This window comes from Aulonocara stuartgranti (genome assembly GCF_965226115.1).
Source record: "Aulonocara stuartgranti genome assembly, chromosome: 6".
Classification (NCBI taxonomy): Eukaryota; Metazoa; Chordata; class Actinopteri; order Cichliformes; family Cichlidae; genus Aulonocara; species Aulonocara stuartgranti.
Window position 1 is genome coordinate 20,599,165 of NC_138944.1, and position 25,519 is coordinate 20,624,683.

Consider the following 25,519-nt stretch of genomic DNA (forward strand, 5'->3'; position numbering starts at 1 on the left):
GCTGAACGTCACAGACTTTCTGTGGTCTCGGATTGTCGCTGGTAACTTCCTGTGTGGATATCCTTTTACTTCAGTCCTCTTCTTATTCTTCTCCTCCTTTCGGCTGATCCCTTTTGGGGTTGCCGCGGTTGATCATCTGTCTCCATCTCACTGTATCCCTAGCATCCTCGTCTGTGACACTGACCCTTCACTCATCCACAAATCTTATCTGAGCTCTTCCTCCTGTTGACAGCTCCGTCTTCAGCATCCTTTGTCCAAAATATTCTCTATCCCTCCTCTGCACAAACCATCTCAGCTTCGTCTCTTTTACTGTGTCTCCATACTGTCCCTCTGATATAGACAGAAAAGAAAAATTGACACCTTTGGTCTGGATAAACCTGAGAATTTGGTGTTCAGGGCACGTTGTATGCACCCTCACCTCTCGGGTAAATACTTTGACACTGACATCACAACCATGAGTATCCACTGATACCAATCTGATGCTGTCTTTTCCCTCGCTTCAACAGCTAAGCTGTGAATAATACATTTGTCTGGACACACTTCATAGCTCCAGATATCAGTTGTGAAGCTAAGCTTGGCAAAACTATCTAAGCAACATCTGTTACTGGAGACACATCTGTCTTTACAGCACATCATTCAAAGTTTAGTTAGCTGATGCAAATGGATTATATTAGACTATAGTTATGCAGTTATTTGGCTGGTAGACAACATTACTGAAAATGTACTGTAGTATATGGCAAAATAGTGCAGAGGTATCGTGTACGTCTTCTTTTTGTGTAGATTTTTAGCAACCAGCAAACACCTCTTATTTTGTATTAAAGATGCCACATGCGCCATTGTTTCCACTTTTTTCCTCTGCTGTGTCCTTCTTAGCTCAGTGCAAAAGAATTCAGAGGCCGAAGAGAAAGAAGAGGAAAGCGCAGAAATAAGGAAGAACAGGGACGCCCAGCTGGAGGAAGAAGCACAACGTCTGAAGGAGGAGGTGGAGAAGCTGAGAGTGGAAATGGAGAAACTCGAGGAGTCGCAGAAGCACTGGGACGAGAGAAAAGAGGACGACATCAAAGAGGAGGAGCTGGACGAGGAAAAGAGAAAGGAGCGGGAGGAGGAGAAGAGGCGAGAGGAGGTGGAGGAGATCAGGAGGGAGCACAAGCGGGAGATGCAGAGTTTGGTGTCCGAATACAGCAACGCGCAGAGTCACCTGCAGGCGCGAATCGTGGCCTTGGAGAATGAGTGAGTAGAGGAGAGACCCGAGGAGATAAGACACCCGGAGGGCTGGAGGGGTCGGGGGTGTGTGTGTGCATGTATGGGGGTGAAAAGGTGTGCAGGTATGTGAGAAAGGTGTGTGTTTCTGTATATGATTTAACTGCAGGCTGCGAGAGCGGGAGGAACGCTGCAGGCGGAGGGAGCCTCGATGTGACGACCTGCAGCTGGGGAGACTCCAGGAGAGGCTGACGGAGAGAGACCAGCTCATCAAACGATTAGTGGTGAGAGCACACACAAAAACCATCACATTAACGCAAAACCTATGACTTTTTTAACCCTCAAAGATCCAAAAATGACCGAGTGGGGTGGTTTATGATCCTGTTATTTAAACAGAAGCACTTTTTTTTTTGAATAGTTCAACTTGTTTTTTATCTACTTATATTTATCTGTGGCAGATATTATAAGTATAGTTTTCTATGGTTAGCATCAGGGCTTCTGCAGCAGTGCATCCCTGTACTCTGGATATGTTAGGCATGCTTCACTGCAAAAATACTTATAGATAGATTTTACTTGGACAACATCAGACACTTTTTAATGTAAAACAGTGAGTATACCTGATACAGTCCCACAAGATATGTTGTTGATTTCAGCACAGTCTGACTGTTCCAACTAACCCTGACAAGAACTGTTAAAAAGTATATGAATCCATTCATCAAAAAACTTCAAATCTAAAATTTCCGCCCATCGTGCCTGTCTTTAGGGCTGTATTCCCTAATTGCATCGAGACAGTCAGATTTAGTTTAGGTTTTTTGGTTTTTGAACTTTCTTTATTGACGATATGAGCATAGATATTACAGAAGATCAAACAACAACAACAGTAGGAGAAAAAGGATGTTAAAGAACATAATACAGACAGATTTTTCATGCCTTGGATTTGTTAAAGTTGTCAATAAAGGGTTGTGATATCCCAAAGAATAAGTCCCAATTTTCCCTTTTCCAGCTGTAAGTAGTTAGTTACATCTCTCAGCAGGGTTAGCTGGGTCGGTGGTTTGTTTTGCTTTCAATTCAACAGAAAAAGTCTTTGTATCAGCAGCAAGAGCACAAACTGAACCAATATATACCGATTATTTCACAATTCTAAGGTTGCCACCCTAAACCCAAATGGTGCCAGAAAAAACAGGTGACATCAGACAAAAAAATGAAGTATCTGTGATCAGTTTTGGTGGTTTGTTGTAAAAGAATGGGAATGAGTTTGCATACATCTGAAAATATCCGATTTGGGATGATCAAACACATTCAGTTTTTTCAGACATGTAGAGGAACACGCTGTGCAGTGTCACACCTAGAATCAGAGCTTTCATTATGAAATCACATAAGTAAAACTCTGCTTTATTTTGTACCTTTTTATTTTCATTTACTACAATATTTAGTAATTTAACCGCTTTTATAGTAAAAAGAATTTTCTTTCCTGTATGAGAGACCTCAGAGAATATAAAAAACATTTTTTGTGCAATTTTGGGGTTTGTTCTTCTAACCTAAATGTGATAGTTAGTGTTGGAAAATTACAACCATTTCACCCATAATGCTTAACAACATACATCTAATTTATTTACTGGTTTGTAAAAAACTACACACAACTTTCCGTTGCTCTTGCCATGCCAATGGGCCAATTTGTGTTAGAAATAAAATAATATGAAAAGTTTCAGGAGAAGTAGAAGTCGACAAACTCACGAAACATCACAACAGTAGTTTAAATAAAGGAGAAAAAAAGGGGCAAAAGGAACCAAATAACAAAAAGATGCTACAAAAAATAATAAAAAATAAATCCAAGACAGAAGACTAAAGCTCTACTGGTTTTCAAAAGAATCCAAAAATACTACAAAGAGAGCAGAAACTAAACCGAGCACAAACAGGAAATGGTAACCTGTCAGGATCACAGCCGAGAAACACGGGCTGGAAATAGACAGACTGAAATACAACCGGGAGAAGGCGAGGACTGCGAAACGGAGAACTAAATGACTGATTAAGCACATGTAAAACCAATAAGAGTGAAGAAGAAAATCACAGTGGAGCGAAGAAGACAGAGACAGGAAGTAAAACTAACAGAGACACAGTGTGACTCGCAAAAGGAAAAAAGTAAAAGAGTCTGATGTTTATTATTTATTCATCATCTGTGCCATAGAACTCCATTGTTGCACTTGCAGACACACACACACACACACACACACACACACACACACACACACACACACACACACACACACACACACACACACACACACACAGCAAATATGTATAAATACTCGGCAGAAAATAGTCCTCATTAATTACCCTATTTACTCCTGTTTGAATAATGATTGCTGAAAACTACAGTGCCCATTAGTTTTAGGAAATGAGTCAGTCTTTTAAACAATAAGACTTTATAATTGTGGCCTTTTTTTAAAAATAGTGCTGACTGCCACAGCTGGCCTGTCAAAGTTGGCTAGTTGAGGCTTTTTAATGGATTTGCTAACAAAATGAATCTTTAAATGTTTGTATTGTCTCTTTAGATGAGAGACAGATGCAGCTAAAAGAAGTATGTGTGTAAACTTTTCCCCCCCAAAGCAATACAGCTAATATAGCTAAGTATTAATACACTACATGGACAAATATATTGGACCACCCCTGTGTTTTCGGCCCCATTGCCACCGAGGCGTAAAAGCCACCAATGCTCTGCTGACTGAATAACTGCAGCGCTCCAAACTTGCTCTGTCATTAAAATCGGCACAAACATTGTGCGCCAGGAGCTTCTTGATATGGGCTTCCATGGCCAAGCTCCACCTGTAAGTGGAATGTATAGGTGGTGATGTACAGTACTTTTATCTTATCTTACTGATCCGCTGATGGGCTTTTCTTCATCTTTGGGAACACCACAATGGAAAAAAATATAAGCAAGTTTTCTGGAGGTTAAAGATAAGATTTGCTTAGATGAGCCTGTGCCCTACAACCTGCCCATGTGCATTACTACTTTTCTTTCATAATTTTCTTTTTGGTTAAAAAGGTAATCATTGCATTGATCAATCATTGATTTTGGAAGCACTACAGTAGTGCTTTAGTTACTGCACTAAAACCTGATGACACCCTTGCAGAATCTGCGCTGAGGTTTGGCCCGAGCACCAGGAACTTCATGGCTTCCATGACCTTCCATTTTTCTTTAGCAGAGGACTTGAACAAAATGAGCAAAGGTCCACGTGTTGGATAACTTGATTAACTGGCTACAGTAAAAGTATAACCAACATAAAAGATGTGTTAAAAAAGTTACATGAACACTTAAATTAACTTACATCTTGCCCGTTGTCTGATATACACAACTGTATGGGTCAGCATTAAAACACGCGGTGTAGCACAGACTCACTGCAGTGATTCCTCTTGACGTATCTTTAGCATAATGTTGCCTTGTATTGATTTCTTAGCAGTTGCTTTGTTTTCCTCTGGAGACTGAGGTGGTCCAAGGTCCCATCTGACTGCAGCATCCCTGGTTTGATTTCCTTCAAAGTGTTTAGTTGCTAAAACTCACTCTCTAAAGAAAAAAATATACCAAAAAAATAATCTTTTAAACACAGACAGACTGATTATAGCAGCTGCTCTGATCCAAACTCTAACAGTAGCAAGCTAAAAATCAAAATCACACAGTGTGTTGAGACTGGGAGTTAAAAATCTGGCTGCATAAATGAGCATTTTTCCCAAACCATAAATATTTAAATGACTCAGACTAAACCCAGTGGAACAGTGCCTTCATTAATCATCAGCGGTCATGTGTGCGTAGGAGAAAACTACATTTTTCAGTGTCCTCTGACTGAGTGCTGCATCTACCATCTGTGTGACGTGAGGCAGCTTAGCAAACATTTACACCCTCCAGACACAACTCCAACCCTACAACAAGAACAACAACAGAAACAATTGTGAATAAGGCCAGTGAAAGTCCTTCCTTGTCCTCCTTGCCTCCAGGAAGAGAGGCATCAGCTGCAGCTCTACCCTCCTGTTGCCGGGGACAACAGTAGCCTCGGGCTCCGTGACAGCAAGTCCCGCCCCGGGAGCATCACGCCAACCACGATGGTGAGTTTGTGTGTTCGGCTCACGCGCGTGAGAGTGAGCCTCCATCCAACCAGAAGGGCTCGCTGGGCCGAAGCCGGCTTCGGTTTCTGGGGCACGAAACAGTGAAACGCAGAAGTTCGCCCACTCACCACGTCACCAGTGTGCCTGCCCTCCCTGCAATAACTCCATCATCACTCGGCTTTTACTAACATTGCATTTGGCAACTAAAGACGCAGATGTGTGAAAGATGTGGGAACTTATATTATGCAGCTCTTTTTTTCTTTTTTTTTTAGTTTGACCTGTTATCAGCTGACGTGCAAACATGATGAAATCGATTTTGAGGCGTTCGCGTCTTTAATCAAAGCTTCTCAGGAGTGTGACTAATAAATCGAGGCTGCTGTAAAGTGCAGGATTCTGTGTGCCTTCACTTGCACTTGTTTGGTGTCAGTCGTGGATTTGTGCTTACCGACCATCTGGCGTGGTACATTTAAAAATGCTGACACGCATCATCACCTGCAGCCTGTCGACAGGCTCCTATGATGGCTGCGGGCCACCAACTTTTGTATTTATGTCCATGCATTTGTTACTGAGAAGTTTCAGTAAAACTACACTTATTTCGGGATGTGTCTTCTTCTCCTGTAACGCCGAAACACTGAACACTTCAGACTCTGCTGTTTCGTTTTAATATAAATCATAAAGGACATAAAACATTTTCCTTAACTGCCGATTTAATCAAACTTACTACTTAAAGATAAAATGTGCATTTAGCTGGGGACTATTTTCAGAGTATGATTTAATACATGTGTAGTATTTACAGGACAGAATATGTGGCTGAAAATGAACTATGGTGGCCTTCATAATAACTGAACACGTGTGGCTTTACTAATTTCACTCATTTCACTAAATTGACTAGTGGGCACTTGCTTTGCAACATAAACTTACCAACATAACACTAACATAAACTAATTTTAAGAGTGGTCTTGCGTAGTAGTTCTCCAGGTTTTCTGAAGGTCTCTTAGTCTTTCTTTGAACATTTGCAGCTTTTTTTCATTTTCATTTTTCAGTCCAATGTACCCGAGTTTTCACGCTCAGATGGATGTTTGTTTTTCTTTGTTTGTTGTTTGTTCAAATGGCATTGGATGAACCAGTGTCCTGACTACACAAAGAACTCGTTTTAAATTTAGGAGACTTTTGCAAAAACATTTATTCAAGTTCTTTATTTGAGTCTATGAAAACTACCAAAGATACCACAGTAAGCCAAAAGCCTATATCTCAGTAAACCCATCTACAGCAGACGAACATTATCTGAAAGTTATATCTTTAAGAAATAGGGAAAAAAATACAGCAAAGACTTGATACGGCACCTGAAAGATGCTCCTGGCCCTTCAGTAGATCCGTCTATGTTTCACTGAATCCTCATCACAAGTGGTCCCAGTTGAAGGGTGGCTGTCAAGAAGCCATTCTTAAGGAAGGGAAATAGGTTGAAAAGGCTGAGTTATGCCAAATGAAACAAGAAATGGACTGAAAATCTGTGGCAACATATCTCATCAAATAATTACTCCAAATTTAAACATTTTGCTTCAAACTTTTGTCAGTATGTATGCATGAGGTCAGGAGAGAGGCACAACAGTGAGTCTCTACAGACATCTAGAAAACATGATGGAGGGTCTGTCATAGTTGGCCGGTGGTTTTGGAGAGCTTGTCAAAATTGATTATGAATGCAAAAAAGTGCCGTGAGATTTTGATCCACCATCTGGAAAGAATCAGACTGGCAACAGTTTCATTTTTCATCATGACAGAGAATGAAGGAAAAGGCAGCCAACATCCAAAGAAGAGCTTTGAATGTCCTAAACTATTCTTGAGGACCACTTAAAGGAATAACAAGAACGCTTGTCTAATAGAGTTCAGCTGTGTTGAAGAATAAAGGTGGTCAAACCAAATATTGACTTTCAAGCTTATTAGACTTCTGCAACCTCTGTTATCTCTATTCTTGTTTGCGCGTTTCTATAAATCAATGCACCTATTTCCCATTTTTCTTGCAAAAAATAAAGAAATGAAGGGCCACTCACGACATTTACACAACATTGTACATTTTTTTAAATATAGGTCGGTTGTCTAAACAGCCAAATTCAAGCCAGAAGCTCAAGCTTCAGACTGCTCTAAATTCTCAGTTTTGCTTTTTTCTCCTCTTGGATCTGCGAGGCAGCTCTGGCTGTGAGCACAGACACCTTGGCCACCTGCTGTTTGGATCTTTTGCTTTTGAGTAGCAGCCAATCAGAAGAAAGTTGGCTGACCTTAAAGAGAGAGGAGCTTCAACAGCTTGTTTCAGACAGAAGATGAACCAAGGCTCTGCACCAACACCCAGTAAAAGCTAAATATAATAATAATAATAATAATAATAATAATAATGGATAAGCACTGTTTTGAACTGTCAGTCATGCAAAGCTGTCCAAGAATAAAATATGTGGGCCTGGATGTGAGAGCGAAGCCTCCTTTAAACAGATATGTGCTTGTAAATATGCACAATTTGCAAGTAGGAGATTTTCTAGCTTACAGGCCACTTGTAGTCTGAGTGCAACTAACCAATCATTTGTTTGAGCAACAAAAGAGAGACTGATTTTGCCCCATTAGTCATAAATCGCAACCAGTGGGTCCAGATTTCTGCTGGTTATACTGAGCGCTCTGAAAAACTGATCCTTTTTTTTTTTAAACTCTAACCTATGTGTCAATTTTTATTTATTTATTTTTTTCCACAGAGGAAACGTGCCGAGTCGCCTCCTCGTGTCACCAGCATCTCCACGGCCGGCACTTACAACAGGAGCATCTTTGTGCCCCACTCCTCCTCCTCCTCGTCTTCCTCCTCCCCCTCCGTCCATCAGCACTCCTCCTCAACCCTCCCCCACCAGTCCTCCTCCCACCCTCAAACCTCGCCCCACTACTCCACCTCCTCTCTCCCACACAAACACACGTCCCTCCCCCTCACCCAGCATTCCTCGCCCTCCCTCTCTCGCTCCGCCAGAACCCGGACCTCCTGCATCCCACCGACGCCGGCGCCGACGGCACCTCTCCCCGTCTGCCCCTCGCCTCAGACGGGCATCCGATACGTGTCCCCCTCCTGCCTGGACCCACACGTACACCTGCAGGCCCACTCAATCAGGTATGAATGTTTTGATTCAGCCAGCTGACTTCCTCAGGGTGAGATAAGAAACCAAAAATCAAACTTATTTTTAATATTTTTTTACTTTTCGACTTAATCCTTACCAGGGATATCACATGTTCAACAAGTTGTATTAACAACCTTTTGAACTTTATATAAAGATATGAAAATATGATAAAAAGTAGAGGGAGCAATACAACAATAATTCTTAGTGATGACATTAATCAAACTGTTACAACAAGGACTCAGATCGCTGGCATGAACTGGATGTCGGGATTAATCAGCTGTCAGTCTGTGTTAATCTCAGCGCTTAGTTCAAGATGAGCCAGCTGTAGCTGTCCGCTGCAGATCTCTTGATGGAAACCTGCCCTACCAGCAGTCATCACTTTCCATGACAGCGTGGCTGGTGATGTTTCCACATTTGTGACTCTTTGTGTCTGTCATGGTGGCAAAATTTGGTCTCATTCTTGCAAGTACTACTACAAATGCAACTTTAAGTACTGAATAAGTAATTAACTACATCATGATTAATAAATAACGCCGATCATCCCGCTACAGAATCATGTTTTACAACCTTCCTATTCATGTGGATCTTACTTTGACATTTACTGCCAACCTTAATCAGTGTCACATGGGGGCTGGAGCCTATCCCAGTTACCATAGGGCGAGAGGCAGGGTACACCCAGGACAGATGGCCAGTCTCTCACAGGGCTAACACACAGAGAGACAAACAACTATTCACACTCATGGGCAATTTAGAATCACCAATTAACCTAACCCCACTAACTGCATGTCTTAGGACTGTGGGAGGAAGTCACAGTACCCGAAGAGAACTCACGCAAACACGTGGCGAACATGCAAATGAGGCAACAGTGCAAACCATTGCTGCAAACATAGACTGTATATAAAAGATAGCACATAGACTCTGTGATGTCACATGTTGGTCTGTCGGCTTTGTGTTTTTGTTAGCTCAGCGGTTTGTGACTCTAATGTGGATCATAATTTACAGACAAACCTTTCATGGTCCATGAGTCCATGAATTAATCAGAACAGGGTTTACGGAGGTCGTGGATCAAGACAGATGAAACAATGCAGTCACAAAAAGTCTAATTAAGACAGACATTTTGAAGAGGGATGTTATCCTGACCTTGTGTACTCATTGCTGTGTGATCATGTAATAATCAGTTTATGACTACTGAGGATTTATGCATACAAATACAACAATAATTCTTAGTGACGACATTAAATAAAACGATCCAAGGTTCACCTTGCTAATGCCAGGTTTGATCCCGTCTTGTCTTCAGAACTGTCAGATTTGTCGGCTGCACATCCATAACGTGACTCGCCCCTATTAACACATCCAAGTGGTTCTCTGTTGGTGACTGTGGAGGCCATTTGAGTTCAGTGAACTCAAAGTCATGTTCAGTACAATATTTTATTGTCCAGTTTTGATGAGCCTTCCCCAACTGTAGCCTCAGTTTCTTGTTCTTAGCTGCTGTAGCACGCCTCCTGTTACTGTAGTTTTCTCCTCTGACCTTTGTCATCAACGAGACATTTTCTAACAGAGAGCTGCCGCTCACTGGATATTGTCTCTTTTTCAAACCATTCTCTGTAAAATAAAAGGAGAGTCCCAGCAGATCAGACGCTTCAGCCTTTCAAGCACCAACTACCATACCAAATTTAAAGTAACTTAAATCACCTTTCTTCCCCATTCTGATGCTCAATTTGAACTTCAGGAGGTGGTCTTGACCATGTCTACATACCTAAAGGCATTGAGTTGCTGCCATTTTATCGGCTGATCATTTTCACTCATGCAACACTTTATTCTTTAAAAACACCTGAACATGCTGGAGCTTGAGCCACAGACCTTCCAATTGGTACACAGCCCACTCTTCCTCATGAACCACAGATGTACCAAAGGTCTAACAGCTGTAATATAGTGTAAATACCAGTGAGGTGACGTCTTGTCCTAAAGAAGGTATTCAGTAAATGTCAGTCTTTATAAGCTGAAACAGTCATGGTCCTGCTGCTTTCCTTTCTCTCTTTTCTGACTGCAATTGAACACCTTAGCATAACAACTAAAGGTGTAATTAACCTGTAATAAATGTCATTTAATTCAAAATTGTAATGTAATTATATTTGCATACAAATACTTAAACGTAGACACACTACCATAAGGGGGTAAGTCGAGTTTTTACAGGAACAAGGAAGTAATTATACTGTAATTACTTATTATTATTAGCATTATTACTATGTAAATTTAGGACTCCATAAGTAATTTTAAGTATGAGGTAACTAATTTGGAATAAAAACAATGTGTTCCCATCTTACATCGCACACTGTACTTTTCAGGGCACAAATTGCCTTAATTTTGTCTTTTTACTTTTTTTATTCAATATTCATTAAGTAGATGTACATGATGGATATTCTATTATTTACCTTTTTGCTTACGCTGTAGTTTAAATCCCTGTAAAAACCTCTGACTTCTTACCAACTTTATTCTAGTGTACCTACCTTAAAGTAGTAGTATGCGGATATAATAACATTTTAATTTCAAATAAAATCCTTTGAGATTTGTTTTAATTACAGGGGAATTATTAGTCGTGGGACGTGTTATAAAATGTTACGAATGTTTTTCTTCCTGTCATGTTTCTGAATTAGTTGTGATTAAAACACTAAACCTGTCTGCGTCTTGTGTGGTGCAGGGGGCCATACCTGGAGCAGAGGGGGACAGAAGGGCTGAAGCAGGAGTGGTTCACCAAATACTTCTCCTTCTGAGCACAAATGCATACAAGCATACAGACACACACATACACATACAACAGCTGCAGGTACATTTCATATCCACTTCATTGCTTCTTATACACATCTGTTTGCTTCCCAGACTCAAGCACACACACACACACACACACACACAAACAGAGAACCTTGAAAACAGACAAACACATCAACAGACATATGGGCTCATCACCAGCAAGGCCATTTCAAACATTGCCTCAAAGCTCAACCAAAAAGTGCTTCTCAAACACATGCCTGACCTCTTCTCAGACATTGGCCTGCCGGATCTTGTTTGTATAGTTTGGAATGTCGCCATATGTTGTTTTTTTTAAAGGACGTCTTCCTTTTTTAATGCAACTGTTGCCCTAATCCCATCGTGTAACGATTCCAGGCAGGTGTTCATTAAGAAAAAAAAAAAAAACAGCAACCAAGTGTCTCTTTGCGTATGGAAGCATTGAACATATTCAATCAAGATCCACATCAAAATGGACACACACGACTCACCATACCAAAATGAAGCTTGTTTCAATGCAAAAATGTATAATAATCTTAATGATGAAATTGAATAAACTATTTTGTTTTTGTATGTGCGTCTTTTTTCTGTGTATCACATTCTTTGAGCTTAAGCTCAGATGCTTCTCCGTGGTTCAGGGTATCACTAAAAAGATTCACATCATGTGTCGTTTGTATGACAACGTGCAGTGTACTCCACCCGCTGCAAGTACTGCACAGTAGGTGGATTTATAATGTTGAAGTAGCTGAAATTCTTTACCAGGATGATTTATAATTAGTTGTAAGTTCTGTTGATAAATTACCCAGAAAAATCTGTTACTGACCAATTTATCAAATTAAATAGTCGACATATCAAACGATTTTAACTCGCTGTTCCAAAGACGACCATAATCACCTTTCAGGTATTAGTTAAAATGATTTATAGACTGCTGTTAATCTGACCACTGACTTATTTTTGTCATCTCAGGACTTAAAAGTTATTAACTCAAAGATAATATACATTTTTGTTTTGGAGACATCTCACCTTTCTGGAGGGAAATAGTGTACCAAGCTTTCTTCTTGATGGTTATCCACAGGAATAAACCCAAACTACTTCAAGGCAGTTTAGTTATACTTTGTTTACTACTTGGAGACATGTTTCACAGCTTACTGGGCTCCGAATAATCCACTAGATTTCCTTCTGCTGGCATTTTAATGCAGTACAATACATTCCCTATCAGTTTAATAAAGGGAGCCCTTCTTCAGCCCATTCCTTTGTCTAACTGCTTATCAAATTCAGAGTCACGGGAGTGCAGAGCCTATCCCAGCTCTTTTAGAGGGAGAGGAGGGGGTACACAGGAGGACGCGGGACCTGGGCAGGTCCCCAGAATATCACAGGACATTCACAGAGACAGATGACCATTGACTAACATTCACACTCACGGCCAATTTAGGATAATCAGTTAAGCTAAGATGGATGTTTTTGGACTATGGAAGGAACACCTGGAGAAAACTAACACAGGGAGTACGTACAAACGCTGACAGACCCAGAACCGTCTTGCTGTGAGGTGACAGTTCTGATTACTATTATATACGACCATACTAAAACAATTATAAATCTAAATACCCTGGTACACAGTAATAACAACTTAACATGCTTCATTTTTTTCTTACATCTTCTTACAGACTTTTATTTTATATAAAAACATTCAGAACTCTTAAAATGAGCATTTATTGATTATAATGCTTCACACAGAAGTGAATCCTCTGCCAGATTTACCTGTTAAATGTCCCGTTTACACTACATTTACATAGCATAGTTTTGAGATCTAATCTTCTATTTCCCCTTGTTACCCCTTCTGCTTTTCAAATGAAATCACATCACATGTTTGTGAACCGTTTCATCATTAACCAGAGAAAAAAAAATGAAAGAAAAGCTGAAACCTGGCCATGTAGAAGGTAGTGATTAATTTACACCAAGTAACAGATTAAGAAGCAATGCAGACTGCAAACACTGAACCACATTGCTACAAGATTAAGAAAGAAAAATTTATCATGATAATCTTTTTCAAATTTTATACTTAGGATGCAAAAAAAAACAAGTGAATGGATTTATTAGAATAACAACATAAAGAAGCGCCACTGACCACCAATATATAATCTTCAGTCATTTTAATGAGCCTTGTTTTATGACAGCATTGTCTGCATTACACTCTAAGTAACTCTCCTGTGCCGGCGCGTCCACTGGGAACACTGTCTTAACAGAGGACGAACGGGAAGAAACAGTGCACCCCCTTCGTGCTAAAAATGGTCTGTGTGAGTTTCCTCACACTTTGCGTTGAATCCTCGTGCTACTGGAACATGGGGCAGCTCTGCAACGCCTCTGTGGCTGAACTGTACTGGAGGACATTGTCATAGAAACCAGTCAGCTCCTCTCGCATGTCCTTGGCAGTCCTCCCCCCTGAGCCGCGGTACTTCATAGAAAGCAGCTTGGAGCAAAGGTAGTGGAGCCACAGTATGTTGGTATGAGGGTGGTAAGCAGCCCAGTTATTCCTGATAAAAGACACAAACAGCATGAGAGGATCAATAAATCAACAACAATGCTGCATTTCTCACTGTGCTGTCATGAACTTTAACAATGCCAAGAGTGTCATATTTGACACGTGAATTTCTGAGACGGCTACATCATCAGTGTGAACCCACACTCTAAAGCAGTGCTGTCAAACATAGGGCACAGGGGCCAGTCCGACCTAATAGTCTGGCCCGCTGCACTGCTTTATAAAATGTGAGGGATTTTTTTTTCTCCACAGCTTTTCTGTGAATTAACAAAAACTTTTAGTCTTATAATTACAGGACTGTGTGGGCAATGAGCTACCAGAATTGTTTGGTTTTTTGTTGTAATTTTAAGCATTTCTCACAATTTGAGTCTAAAGAAACTCAACAGAATATTCTCATCATTTCCCTTATATTGAGATCACTCTGAGATTAAATGTGCAGTTAAACTTCTGTACAGTGACAGACAGGGCAGTCTGACCCACTTAGGATTAAAGTGGGCTGTCTGTGGCCCACGACGTAAAATCAGGTTGACATTTGTGCTCTGGAGAAAAGGCCAACGGCAGGGAATGTCCTGACCTCCTGATTCACAGGGAATTATGCAACCTCGCCTCACTGCTTTTTTTCCTTCTTTTTTTTTCTTTTTAAATTTGACATAATTCCAAACATGTTTTTATGAGCGTATCAAAGAAAAAGAAATCCTACATAATAGCAAAGAAAAATTATAATTTACTAGAACGTAACCAGTTCAAGTTTAACAGTATCACTGGTTTCATTTTGTTTCCAGGTTTGTTTCCTCATTTCAGTTAAGTTTATTTATAATGTTGGTGGTATTCGTCATTTCAGGACACAAAGAACTGACTCCATGTCATCATCTCAGTCTCAGACAAATGAACAAATCACTCGTTCTTTCTGGTTTAATTGAAAAGTATGATGAAACTGACCTGGACAAAAACTAAAAATATTTACTGTATATTTTTATTCTAGTTTGTTTTGTTTAGTAGGTGCACAGTGATAGATGTATAGAGATACAGCTATAGAAAGATACAGAGACATAGAGTGAGATAAAGACTTTAAGCCTTTACTACACAGAGACTCCTGTTACATGGCACATAGATGCTTGATCACTTAATGGACTGACCCGTTTTCCTGTCTCATGAGTCTGTAGATCTCAAACTGGTAGTCTCCCTGTCCCATGAAGAGCTCTTCATCATTTGAGATGTCACAGGACACAGTCAAATCATCTACAACACAAAAGCAACATTTTAGAACCACTACGTAATATTCACTATGTGTATAACACAATCCATTCAAAGTATGACAGTAAGCAAGTAGAAAAATATCTGACCGATTTCTAGTCTGGAGAGAGAATAGTCAATGATGCGGACCAGCACCCCTCTGGTTTCCAGAGAGTGGGTGGTTCCATTGATGAGGAAGCTCCCCGTCTTCTGCTTGGTTGTTTTGACCAGCACATTTCCCCAGTGCAGGTCCCTGCAATAAACAGTGTGTAGGGTTAAACTGTTAGAGTAGAGTTCCAGCTGAACATTTGTTAGTTTCCTTCTAAACACTAGAGGGTTTTGTTTTGTTAGCGGGGAACAAACTGCATCTGTACGAGTCTTCTTGGGAAACTGTCAGTCGGTGCTGTAATTTATCAATGTGTGTCAGTACCTGTGTTCAAAGTGAAGCTCCTGCTCAGCAACAGCCAAGGCAGCAGTAACCTGGTGAAGGATGCTCTTCGCCACCGCTAAAGATGCCAACTTGAAAACACAACAAGAGTATAAATTAGACAAAGTCTTTTAGACTATTTAAGTGCAACATTCAAGGCATCCAATTTCCCCACGAGTAAACATCCCTGCAAATTCACCCGATAATCAGTGCAGTGAGAAAAAGTGCAAAAAACAAAACAGGTCATGAGGTCCGAGCACCTGTGCCACACACACTGAGCACCTTCTTCCTGAATGTGTCGTCTTCATGTCGACACATTCAGACGTCAGAGTCAGGAAGAAGGTGCTCAGCGTGTGTAAGACCTCAAGTCAGAAAATATTCATAAAACCTTGCAGGGAGATGAGATGTGAATGTTGTGTAACAGCAATTTAAGTTTCTAGAAGCCAGAAAAAGTCCAGCCGTGCCAAAGATAACACTAGTCCGCAAGAATTTTCAGAAGCAAATAATTTCTTTAAGATGTTCATCATCTTCTCTCATTACCTCCAGCGTGCAGTAATTTATGGTCTGGCTGACATTAAGCTGTAATGACTCGACTCAAGAACTTGCTATTTTTATGCAGCCGCTCTCGTCATTAAAATTTAAAAACATTTTTACTGAGAGTGTGAACGTGAAATAAGCAAAGGCTTCTTTTTAGCTTAATCTTCAGTAATGACAATTTGAATACAAAGCGCTTTAACTGACCACACACACTTTCAGCTTGTGTACTTTCTACATTCAGCCAATGTAAAAGTAGTTTTATCTCCAAGCTACCAGCTTTACCTTCTGTATCTCTGAACAGTCACTGAGGTGGCAGATAAAAGCTCAACATTTCCACAAAGACACGGGGAAAGCTTTGATCCCTACCGTTCCGTTGCTGTTCTCCAAGTCGATGCCGCCAAACTCAAACTCCAGGATTAGGAACATTTGGTCATTTTCAAAGAAATCTGAGCAAAGACACAAAAAGAGAAACCCAAATCACATGATTTGCGTATTTTAGGGACCGAGTGGGTTCATTTATGACCCCATTTTAGAAAGAAAGTCTAAAATATTTTTTAATGGCTTTATATTATTTTCTTAATCAAAAATTTGTTTTTGTTTTGTTAAAAATCTATGACAAATAGATTTTTAACAACAGGCAGAACAATTACATCCTCTTACACTAGAGGGCAGTACAACTACCTGCTCTAATTAAATGGGTACCAACTGCCAGGAAAACAGAAGAAGACAAAGAAGAAATTAATTAACAGCCAAGTCGATCTGACCTGGGTCCTGCAGAAAAACCCAACCCTGATGAAGGCCCTAGCACGAGTAGTGGTCAGAAAAAAGCAAAAAAAAAAAAAAAAAGGACACTGGGGAAAAACTGACCCAATTCCACTATGACTGGTGTGCAGGGGGGAAATTATCAATATGCTTTTTGTGACATTTTTATTTGGTGGTGTGTTGTGTGATTTGGGGAGCACTGATCTAATGATGTGGGGGGCATTTTTTTAGGGCCACTTTGGGCCACTTAATATCTACCAAGCATCATTTAAACACCACTGACCACATCCATCCCTTTTTGACCAGTGTACCCATCTTTGATGGCTGCTTCCAGTAGGATACACACTATGTCACAAAGCTCAAATCATCTCAAACTGTTTTTTGTTTTTGTTTTTTAAACACAACAATGAGTTCACTGAACTGAAACAGCCTCTAAAGTCACCGTATTTGAATTTAATAGATGATGTTTGGGATGGGGTAAAACCAGATTTCCATCATGGATGTGCAGTTGATAAATCTCCAGCATCCATGCAATGATGGCATGTGGATACGGCCAAAATCTCTGAGGAAAGTTTCCAGCATTTTGGTGAATCTGTGCCACAATTAAGGTGTGACTAAAAAAAAATTAAAATCTATAAATGTACAGCTGGTCATAAAGAAAACAAACAAACAAACAAAAACAACAACAACAACAACAACAACAACAACAACAAAAAACAGCAAGTTGGGCAAGAACTTTTTTAACATTAATAATTAAATTAAGTTGAATCTTAGTTAGAGAGAAGTTAATATAGAAGTAAGTTAACCCCTAACCCTAAGAAATACACAAAACATGTTCTTGTGAATAAATTATAATGAGCTCTGTCTCACTGACCTGGTCTGTCGTTCTCTGAGCCTTTCTGTTGGTCAAATGTGTCCCACGCTTTCAGGAAATCTGCAGGGTAGCAGCCTTGAACACAGTGAAGACTATGGGGAGAAAAATAGACACAAAGTCACATTAAGACTCAAAACTACTGAGGCACTAACAGAAAAAAAGACCAAAGAAAATACTTACTCTTTGAGTCCAATAAAACCATGGGTCTGGTTGTGCTGCTTCTCTTTGAGGCTGCTCAGCTCCCTGGTAGAAGAAAACAAAACAAAACACACAAACACTGCTCATTAGAGCTGTTCAGCTGGAGTACTTTGATGTGGTTCACCATTAGGTATCACTGTACTGAAACATACAGACCTTATAAGCTCTAGCATTACAGCAAATGGACTGCATATAGTGAGCAGTGTGTACCTGCGGTTACTTACTTAGAGATAATAATTTCATGGAGAATCTCTCCAAAGGTCTTCTGGTCCTCTCCGTTCACCTTCTCACTCCCCTCTACTGGAATGATCTGAAAATACAATCCAGGGTGGGACTTCTTGTGTTGAACGTTTGCAGTTTTTTCAGTAACATTAGTGGTTTTATTTTTGAAGCACATTATAACTCAATTGGTTTATACTACAAATTACAGGCCTGTTCCCTGCCCTTTTAGTTCTGAGCCATCATCAATGCCCCCTTTGTGTTTTCATTGATTCATTTTGGCCTCCTGAGCTTCATGTTGAAGTATCTTTGCTCCCTTTTCGTTCTTTTCTACTACTTAAAAACTACAAGACCAGCTCAGGATCAGAAAAGGGCCAGAAAAGGAAAAACAATGCACAATATTTACCTTCTTTGATACAACTCACATCTGTAACTCTCTAACAGAGCTCAGTCAACGCTACACTTCTAAAACATGTTGTTCACATACACTCAAATGTGCTTACTTTGAGGGCGACGGTGTCTCCTGATTCGTTGTTGGTGGAGAAGACTTCCCCAAAGGTGCCCTCTCCAATCTTCAGACACTGCTTCATACGCTGGGGGAGAATGCACTCTTCCCAGGGCAGAGGCCGCTGCTGGCCACATTCAGCATACACCTTCTCTGCGTCTGACAGGTCTGCGTCTTCACAAACCTTCAACAACAGACAAGTGGGAGGAGGTTACGTGCATCCACAGCCTGGATGTCACGCCATCAGGTCTAACGACCCAAATGCAAAGTGCAGAGAAACCAACAGAAAGTCTGAATATATAACTTATGTGCGTTTAATACCAGGGAATGCTGGCCCAGCAGCTGTGACCGGAGCCGCTTGGGGAGTGGCGTCCGTAAGGGTGTGGTAAAGAGATCCCGACTGAGATCAGCAGTGTCCGTCCTCCCAGGAGAGCCTGACGCTGATAGACGTAAACTCCTCGGAGTGAGCAGCACTAAGGAGAGGGAATGAGGGGGTGGGGGGCAGAGAGAGAGAGTGTAAGGACTCTCAAAGTCAAACTAAAAGCTTAAAATCCAAACACCAGAGTGTACATCATTACCCAAGCCTTTGCGATGAACAGAGAGGGCGGCTTTGATCCGGCTCCAGGTTTTTGTGTTTGGTGTGAAATCAGCCAGCAGGGATGAGAGGTTGAGCCGAATTGCTTTCACCGGGGTGGAGAAATTCATGGTAGAGCCCAAAAACTCCTACATATAGCACATACAACAGGCTTTAGGTTAAATGACTTAAAAGCCTTTAAATGTTTGATTAGTGCTCGGTGGATCGTGACAGAAAAACTTAAGAGTTAACACAGATCTGCTCTGTGATCAGAAATATTCTGCTTCTTCACTTACGGGAAGAGTCAATAGCTTAATAGTTTTTATGAGGTTTGGAGATCAAATGAAGTAATCATTTGTGGCACTAAAGGGACAATTCATCCACAAATTGTATATAGATAGATTATTTTCATGCTAATTTGCCCAGTTTTGGAGATTTTGGCTGCATGGACATTTGCCTTCCTTTGAATACAACCAAACTACATTGCAGCTACATGGAAGCTTGTGCTCGCTACAGTGTGAGAGCACCTAAACATTATATGCTTACCCATCACCAGAAATGTGATGTTGGTGAGATGCAGGATTTCTTTATAAATGCAGCAATGAGTGCAAAAATAGGAGATACTGGTAAGCTGGAAAACTTGGAAGCCAATTAGAATCTTTTGTCACACCACATGTTCAACATCAAGAATAATTATCTGGTCACTAGCTTCGTTGGCATGTTTTAACTCAACTCTGGTACAGGCTGAGAGAGCAGACACCCCCTCTATCTCTTGTAGTGGTATTGAGTGGTGTGTGTGTGTGTGTGTGTGTGTGTGTGTGTGTGTGTGTGTGTGTGTGTAAAATAAGATGGGGTCAAAAAGTCCCCCTCTAAACTCAGTCAGAGTTGGCTTCTTCTCCCACAGTCGATCACCTGCTTCCATCTCATTCCATCTCCACTCCTCAGTCACACTAACCCTCTGCATGTCCTCTTTCACTACATCCATTAACCTTCACTGAGGTCTTCCTCTTTTCCTCCTACCTGGAAGCTCCATATTAAACATCCTTTGTCCAGTACATCCACTATTACTCTGGATAAATACAACATAATAAAACCAGTGCTGGTACCAAAAAAACAAGATTTTTCATAACACACAGGAAAAGACCCAGGGAAACCGAGTTAATGATAAAAAAAATATGGCTAAAAAAAATAACCCTAAAAACCATAAATTTCACACCCGAGCCTCAACTCTTGTGGCTCAGTAACAAATACTTGTTACCATCAAGACATCGGGAAACCAAATGTGCAGGTTAATTAGTGCAGCTGCATCTGATTAATACTCTAATAGTCAGCATCATTTGTTGACTGGAGGGATTTACAGAAAAGCAAAAGCATCAACTTAAATGGTAACTTCAACAATGAACCCATTAACCATCACCTTCATTATCCATCCAGCGCTGCTGAACATGCGAGCCTACTGTTTCAGCTGTCACTCTGAATTTGATTCTTACCTTTGGTTGCTTGTGCTGTGAGGGGATCATCTCATTGATGCTACAGTCCACAGCCCTGCTCCTGATCATGTGCATGCTGGCGTTGCCTTTGTTTTTCCAGCGGCTCACGCTCATGCCGCTTACGCACGCCTTCCTCGTCGTCCCAGGGCGGTCTGTGGATGCGCTCCGCTGTTTCTTTTCCTTCTGAACCACGGGCATCTTTTTTCTCTTCTTTACAACTTCTCTGTCTGAGGCGTTCTCATCCTCAGAAGTAGTCAAACGTCCGTTCTTCACGCTGGCTTTCGAGGCAGTCGTCTCTTTACTGTCATCGCTCTCCGACAAGTGGTCCGTCTTTGTCTGGTCGTCACTAGCTGAGTCGGGCACATCTCCGGCTGGTTTTAGCAGAGCACCTTTGGGACTCATAATTTCTTTCAACAGTGACAAATTTACTCTCTTTATCCCAACAATAATGTTATCTGTTAGACATTTCTCCTTCAGCCCTGCTGTGAGATCTGCTGCACATTCTGTCTTGGCTGATTGTGTCTTACCCAAATCTTCCTCTGTCTGCTTTGAGAAGCCTTTTAGTTGCTCTTGTGACAAAACCAGGTTCTTCATCTGGACTGAACACCTCTTAGTAAGACTTTTACTCTTTGCCACTATAGCCTCGCCTTCCACTGTCTGCACGGTGCTGCTGGACTCCAAATGTGTGCTCATTATAATCTCAGAGCTGCTGTCTGTGTGATGAATAGACTGAATATAAAATACCGATTCTGACTGCTCCATAGGTGATGCGGCCGAGTGTTCGGCTGACTGCTTAGAGTTAACTAATGGAGAAATGTTAGTGTTGCAACTCCGACTCACTGAAGCTTCTTGGTCAAAACTATTACGGATATCATTGACTGTACCTGATGAATGAAGACAAAACGATGCTTTTAAAGACTCTGACAGATCGACCGCTTCACTGCTGTCCACAGGCTGTTTGTTTGTTTGTCGGCTGTGCAGTGAGTTTGAATGTCCCAGACAGGATGAGTAGGTTGTTTCACAGCTCAGCTCAGCGAACAAGTCTAATCTCTCCAGCGGCACGGTGCAGCGTGTGGACAAACATTTCTCCTTCAGCGTCTCGATCAGCCAATCTAACCCTCCTGCTGCTGCAGATACAAACTGACTGCTGCTGCCACTGTCTGCAGACAGCAGATTTGCACTCTGTAATTTGCCTTCATTTTTAGACTTTGATTCACTTCTTCTCTTGGGCTCTGAAAATAAATCAATAGATGGTTCTATGTGGTCAGGTAGGTCTGTGTCTGTCTGCTGGCAGTGAAGCGAACAATCTGGTGGGGAGACTATGCCGTCTACTGACATGGATGGAGGAGTGCAGGACAGATTGTTGACTGAAAATGGTTTAAGCTTCCCGCGTTTGCTGAAGGATCCTGCTGACGGTGTAGAGCAGAAGATGGGTTTCCTGGGGCAGGGTCCAAGACTGCAATCTGCCAACTCGTTGAGAGATATCTCTCGGAAGGGAGCGCTCATAGAGTTCTCTGCACTTGACGGCCCCAATGCCGGAGGCAGTTTTCTTTTCCTGGAAGACCTGCTGTAAGGAAAGGCTGTAGAAGTGAAGTCATCTGAGGAGCTGAGTATACTGACAGATGCTTTGGGGACTTTGGGTTTAATCACAGCGGCTCGTCTACGTTGGGTTACAAAGCGGCCTGCAGAAGATGGATAAACACTAGAAAGCAGGAGAAGAGAGGATGAGAGCTAAAGGTTACTGCAAATAATGATGACATTTCTGTTCAGGCTTTTAACAGAGCTCTTAAAGACATGAATGCTCACTTTGAGTTTGTCCTCATTTTATCTGAATTTCGGTGGCCTTTTAGTGCAGACGTTTCTTCCTCACTCTCCGTGGTGACAGGAACCTGCTGGCCCCTCCGCTTCATCAAAACTCTGTGTCCAGACACAAGCCGGCTCGTCCTGATAACGGGAAAAGACACAAATCATTTCACAAACAGACAAATAAATGCAAAAGAGATGCTTTAAAAGTTGTGAATGGCTAACAATAGTCACTCACTGCAAACCAAACGCTGAAAGTGCTGAGGTAGAGAGTAAAATAGAGAGAGAGAGAGTAAAGAGAGTAAAAAGAGAGAAGTTAGGCAGAAACAAGTCAAAGTAATGCAAAACATTTTGTATCAAAAAGCCTGCTGATAGAAAACTCACAACTCATTTTTAATAATTTAAAAAGTAGTTCCAGCATCTCAAATGTAAAGATGTTTTTCCTCTGCATGATTATAAATTTGAGTTTGTTTTGGGACTGCTCTGGCAAAAGTAAGTTTCACTTGAGACATCTGTTTAAACTCTGAGAGCAGCCAAAGTGCAATTGTCAGTATATTTTTTTACATTTGATATTGATTTAGACAAGCAGCTCAAGAGCTGACTCTGCAAACTGCAGCTTTTGGAATACATTTCACAGAAACTGCTGAAAACTGTTTGATCAGCCTTCAGTTTGCCAGAAATGTCAAACCTCTGCTTACATTCACAGTTGTGGTTATATTTAATAGAACCCCAAAACTCTCAACATGCGTTGTCATTTTAGTAATGTGTTGTTGCTTTGTTGTTTTTAAATGCCCAGACCTGGTTGTTTTGCTCTGCTGAGTTAATACAGAAGGAGGAGGTGGAGCGAGCATCCTGCTGTTCTCCTCATCGCTGCTAGTCTCCATTATACAACGTATGGTCTTTCTTTTGGCAGGACGCACTGCTCTACGACTGGCCACACTACTCTTCTTCTTTCTAAGGAAGGGAAAGAAATGGTGTGCACCACTCACACATACAATACAACAAAAAAAAAGCAAACTACTTCAAGGATATTTTTCTAGCCTAAGATAATCTAATAATTCAAATGCAGTAATACTGACTGCAATGCTATTTACCATTTATTACAATATTCACAGACCTGGCTGTCCTGCTCTGCTGAGCAGGTGGAGGGAGAGGAGGTGCCTTCTCCTCATTGCTCATGTCCTCTTCATCCACACTCTTCTCAGTCAGACAAAGCATTGCTTTCTTCTTGGCAGGACGAACGGTTCTTCCAGTCAAGGCGTTGGTGCTCTTCTCCCTGTTAAATGAAAAGCAGATGAAGCAAAGAAGATAGTCAGGCTCACAATCAGAGCAGGAAACTCTGATTGACAACTAAACTGTACTTTGCACACGTCCACAGGGGGTTGTTATGTATGTACAAACTGTTGATTTACTCTACATTTTTGCCACTGTTTTAATTAGCTACAGTTTGGTGTATTTAAGATATTTAACTATATTTTCATATAGTAAAAATATAATAAAACGAATCCTTTATAAATATATTAATAACTAAAGACTTCAGATATGTGACTGTATGGACTGGCATTTCTGTGGCTTCCATACACACCAATAATATATTTCTTATAAGCTAAAACTAAAAAGTAGCTGCACAGTTTTTGTGATCCATAATGTAGAGAAAATACTGAAAAGACGGTTTAGTAAAGAAAATTATAAACATACCTTATCCTCTGAGGTTTGGACGGCTCAAAGACGGAGACATCCGAGGAGGACGGGGTGCTGTCGAAGGCCTGCTTGCGGTCTTCAGGTGAGATCCAGGCGGACACCTTCCGCCTCTGTTTCCCGTACGTCTTCAGATATAGCGGCTTTACTGGCTTCATGTTTGACTTCCCAGCAACAACCGTGCCAAAAGGTAAAACTTTTATAAACTACAACTGGAGATTTACCGCGGCTGGAGCACACAGGAGTAAGCCACAGTCTGACAGGTTTATATATCGACCGTTGACTGTGCAAAACCACCAAACCACTACAATGATTTTAATAAAGCGTAACCGAAGAACTAATTCTCAACTAACTCAAGCGTAATAACAGTTTTAGCCTGTATCCATGGTTGCTAGCTTTATCTTTTTCTTGTCTTGCTAGAAATCGGAATAATCCAACCCGCTTCTTGTTCAAACTGCTGGAAAACGGTGATTGGTCTGCAACTGTTCGGTGGCTTTATCACAGCGCCCCCTGGAGGATTGGAGTAATAGCAGCAGGCGTTTATATTAGTTGCAATTTTTCCTTTTTGCTGTCCTCTTGGCCAGGTTTCCGGTGGAAAAAAACATTTTAATTTCAGTGAAACTTAAATATATAAATATAGTATATATAAAAAAACTTTGCAAAAACTGAATGTAGCTTCTATCTTGTGACAGGAATGATGTGATATCACTCATGAGAGATATGTGTAAGATATGATTCACAGATTCACCCGTGTTTCATCTTGAAAGTAAACATTTTCCTTAGATTAGTTAGATTTACATTACTTAAATACACTTACTACATTTCATGTAATGGAGGCTACTGGAGATTTGGAGCCCATGCCAGCAGTTCCAACTGGGGTTTTTAATTAAAGAAAAAAATATATATATATCATCATTTGCACCCAAATAGTTAAATGTTGCTGTTGGGTAGTTAGTTAGTTACTGCTCCAACAACAGGTAGTTGGAAAACGTATTGCCTCTGTTTATTAATCCTCAAAGCTGACAGTAGATTTTTTTAGCATAAATATTTGCTAAAGTAAATAAATAATATTTCCGTTTTTCCACTTTGATGTTTGTTTGTTTGTTTAGATTTTTTTTTTAGTAAAATCGCCAACATTACTTTATTTTATTGTTAACCATGTAAGCGTTACTTTCTTTGTGAAATCAAATGATCAGTTATAAATACTTGACACAGTGTGTCACAAAATAACTTTAGAATAAAGACCCATTTATGTGATTTAGTTTGGACTAATTCAAAATGCCTAAGTACCACGTCACACAGTGTAGTAAGTAGATTTCACCACCAGGTGTCATAATTTTAAAAGAATATTCCCCAAATTTGGTCTATGCTGAATGACACCATATTAATTTTATGATTAAATAAATAAAATAAAGTTTTGTCTTTATTTGTATTATTC

At 40.7% G+C, this 25,519-nt stretch overlaps 2 protein-coding genes across 6 annotated transcripts in view; one reads left to right on the plus strand and one right to left on the minus strand.

Moving 5' to 3' along the window:
* fam184b (family with sequence similarity 184 member B) overlaps positions 1–11,798 on the plus strand; it is a 31,839-nt gene extending 20,041 nt beyond the window's left edge. For 2 of the 5 annotated variants that reach the window (XM_082535227.1, XM_082535229.1), the window contains exons 14-18: positions 874–1,230; positions 1,358–1,484; positions 5,191–5,298; positions 8,034–8,434; positions 11,140–11,798. In XM_082535227.1, coding sequence (XP_082391353.1) covers positions 874–1,230; positions 1,358–1,484; positions 5,191–5,298; positions 8,034–8,434; positions 11,140–11,212 — 1,066 coding nt within the window. In that variant the 3' untranslated portion in view covers positions 11,213–11,798. The remainder of the gene's footprint in view (positions 1–873; positions 1,231–1,357; positions 1,485–5,190; positions 5,299–8,033; positions 8,435–11,139) is intronic. The other 3 variants (XM_082535228.1, XM_082535230.1, XM_082535231.1) reach the window with 2 other exon arrangements.
* A 1,562-nt stretch (positions 11,799–13,360) lies between these two features.
* haspin (histone H3 associated protein kinase) lies at positions 13,361–24,552 on the minus strand. The gene is made up of 16 exons (XM_082536843.1): positions 24,082–24,552; positions 23,501–23,659; positions 23,182–23,337; positions 22,387–22,524; positions 20,581–22,282; positions 19,095–19,239; positions 18,838–18,989; positions 18,515–18,700; positions 18,017–18,102; positions 17,775–17,837; positions 17,595–17,686; positions 16,325–16,404; positions 15,425–15,513; positions 15,105–15,247; positions 14,898–15,000; positions 13,361–13,756 (listed from the first exon to the last, which is right to left on the minus strand). Exons 1-16 carry the CDS (start codon positions 24,237–24,239, stop codon positions 13,555–13,557), a joined length of 3,654 nt encoding a protein of 1,217 aa, XP_082392969.1. The 5' UTR covers positions 24,240–24,552; the 3' UTR covers positions 13,361–13,554.
* Between the last annotated feature and the right edge of the window lie 967 nt (positions 24,553–25,519).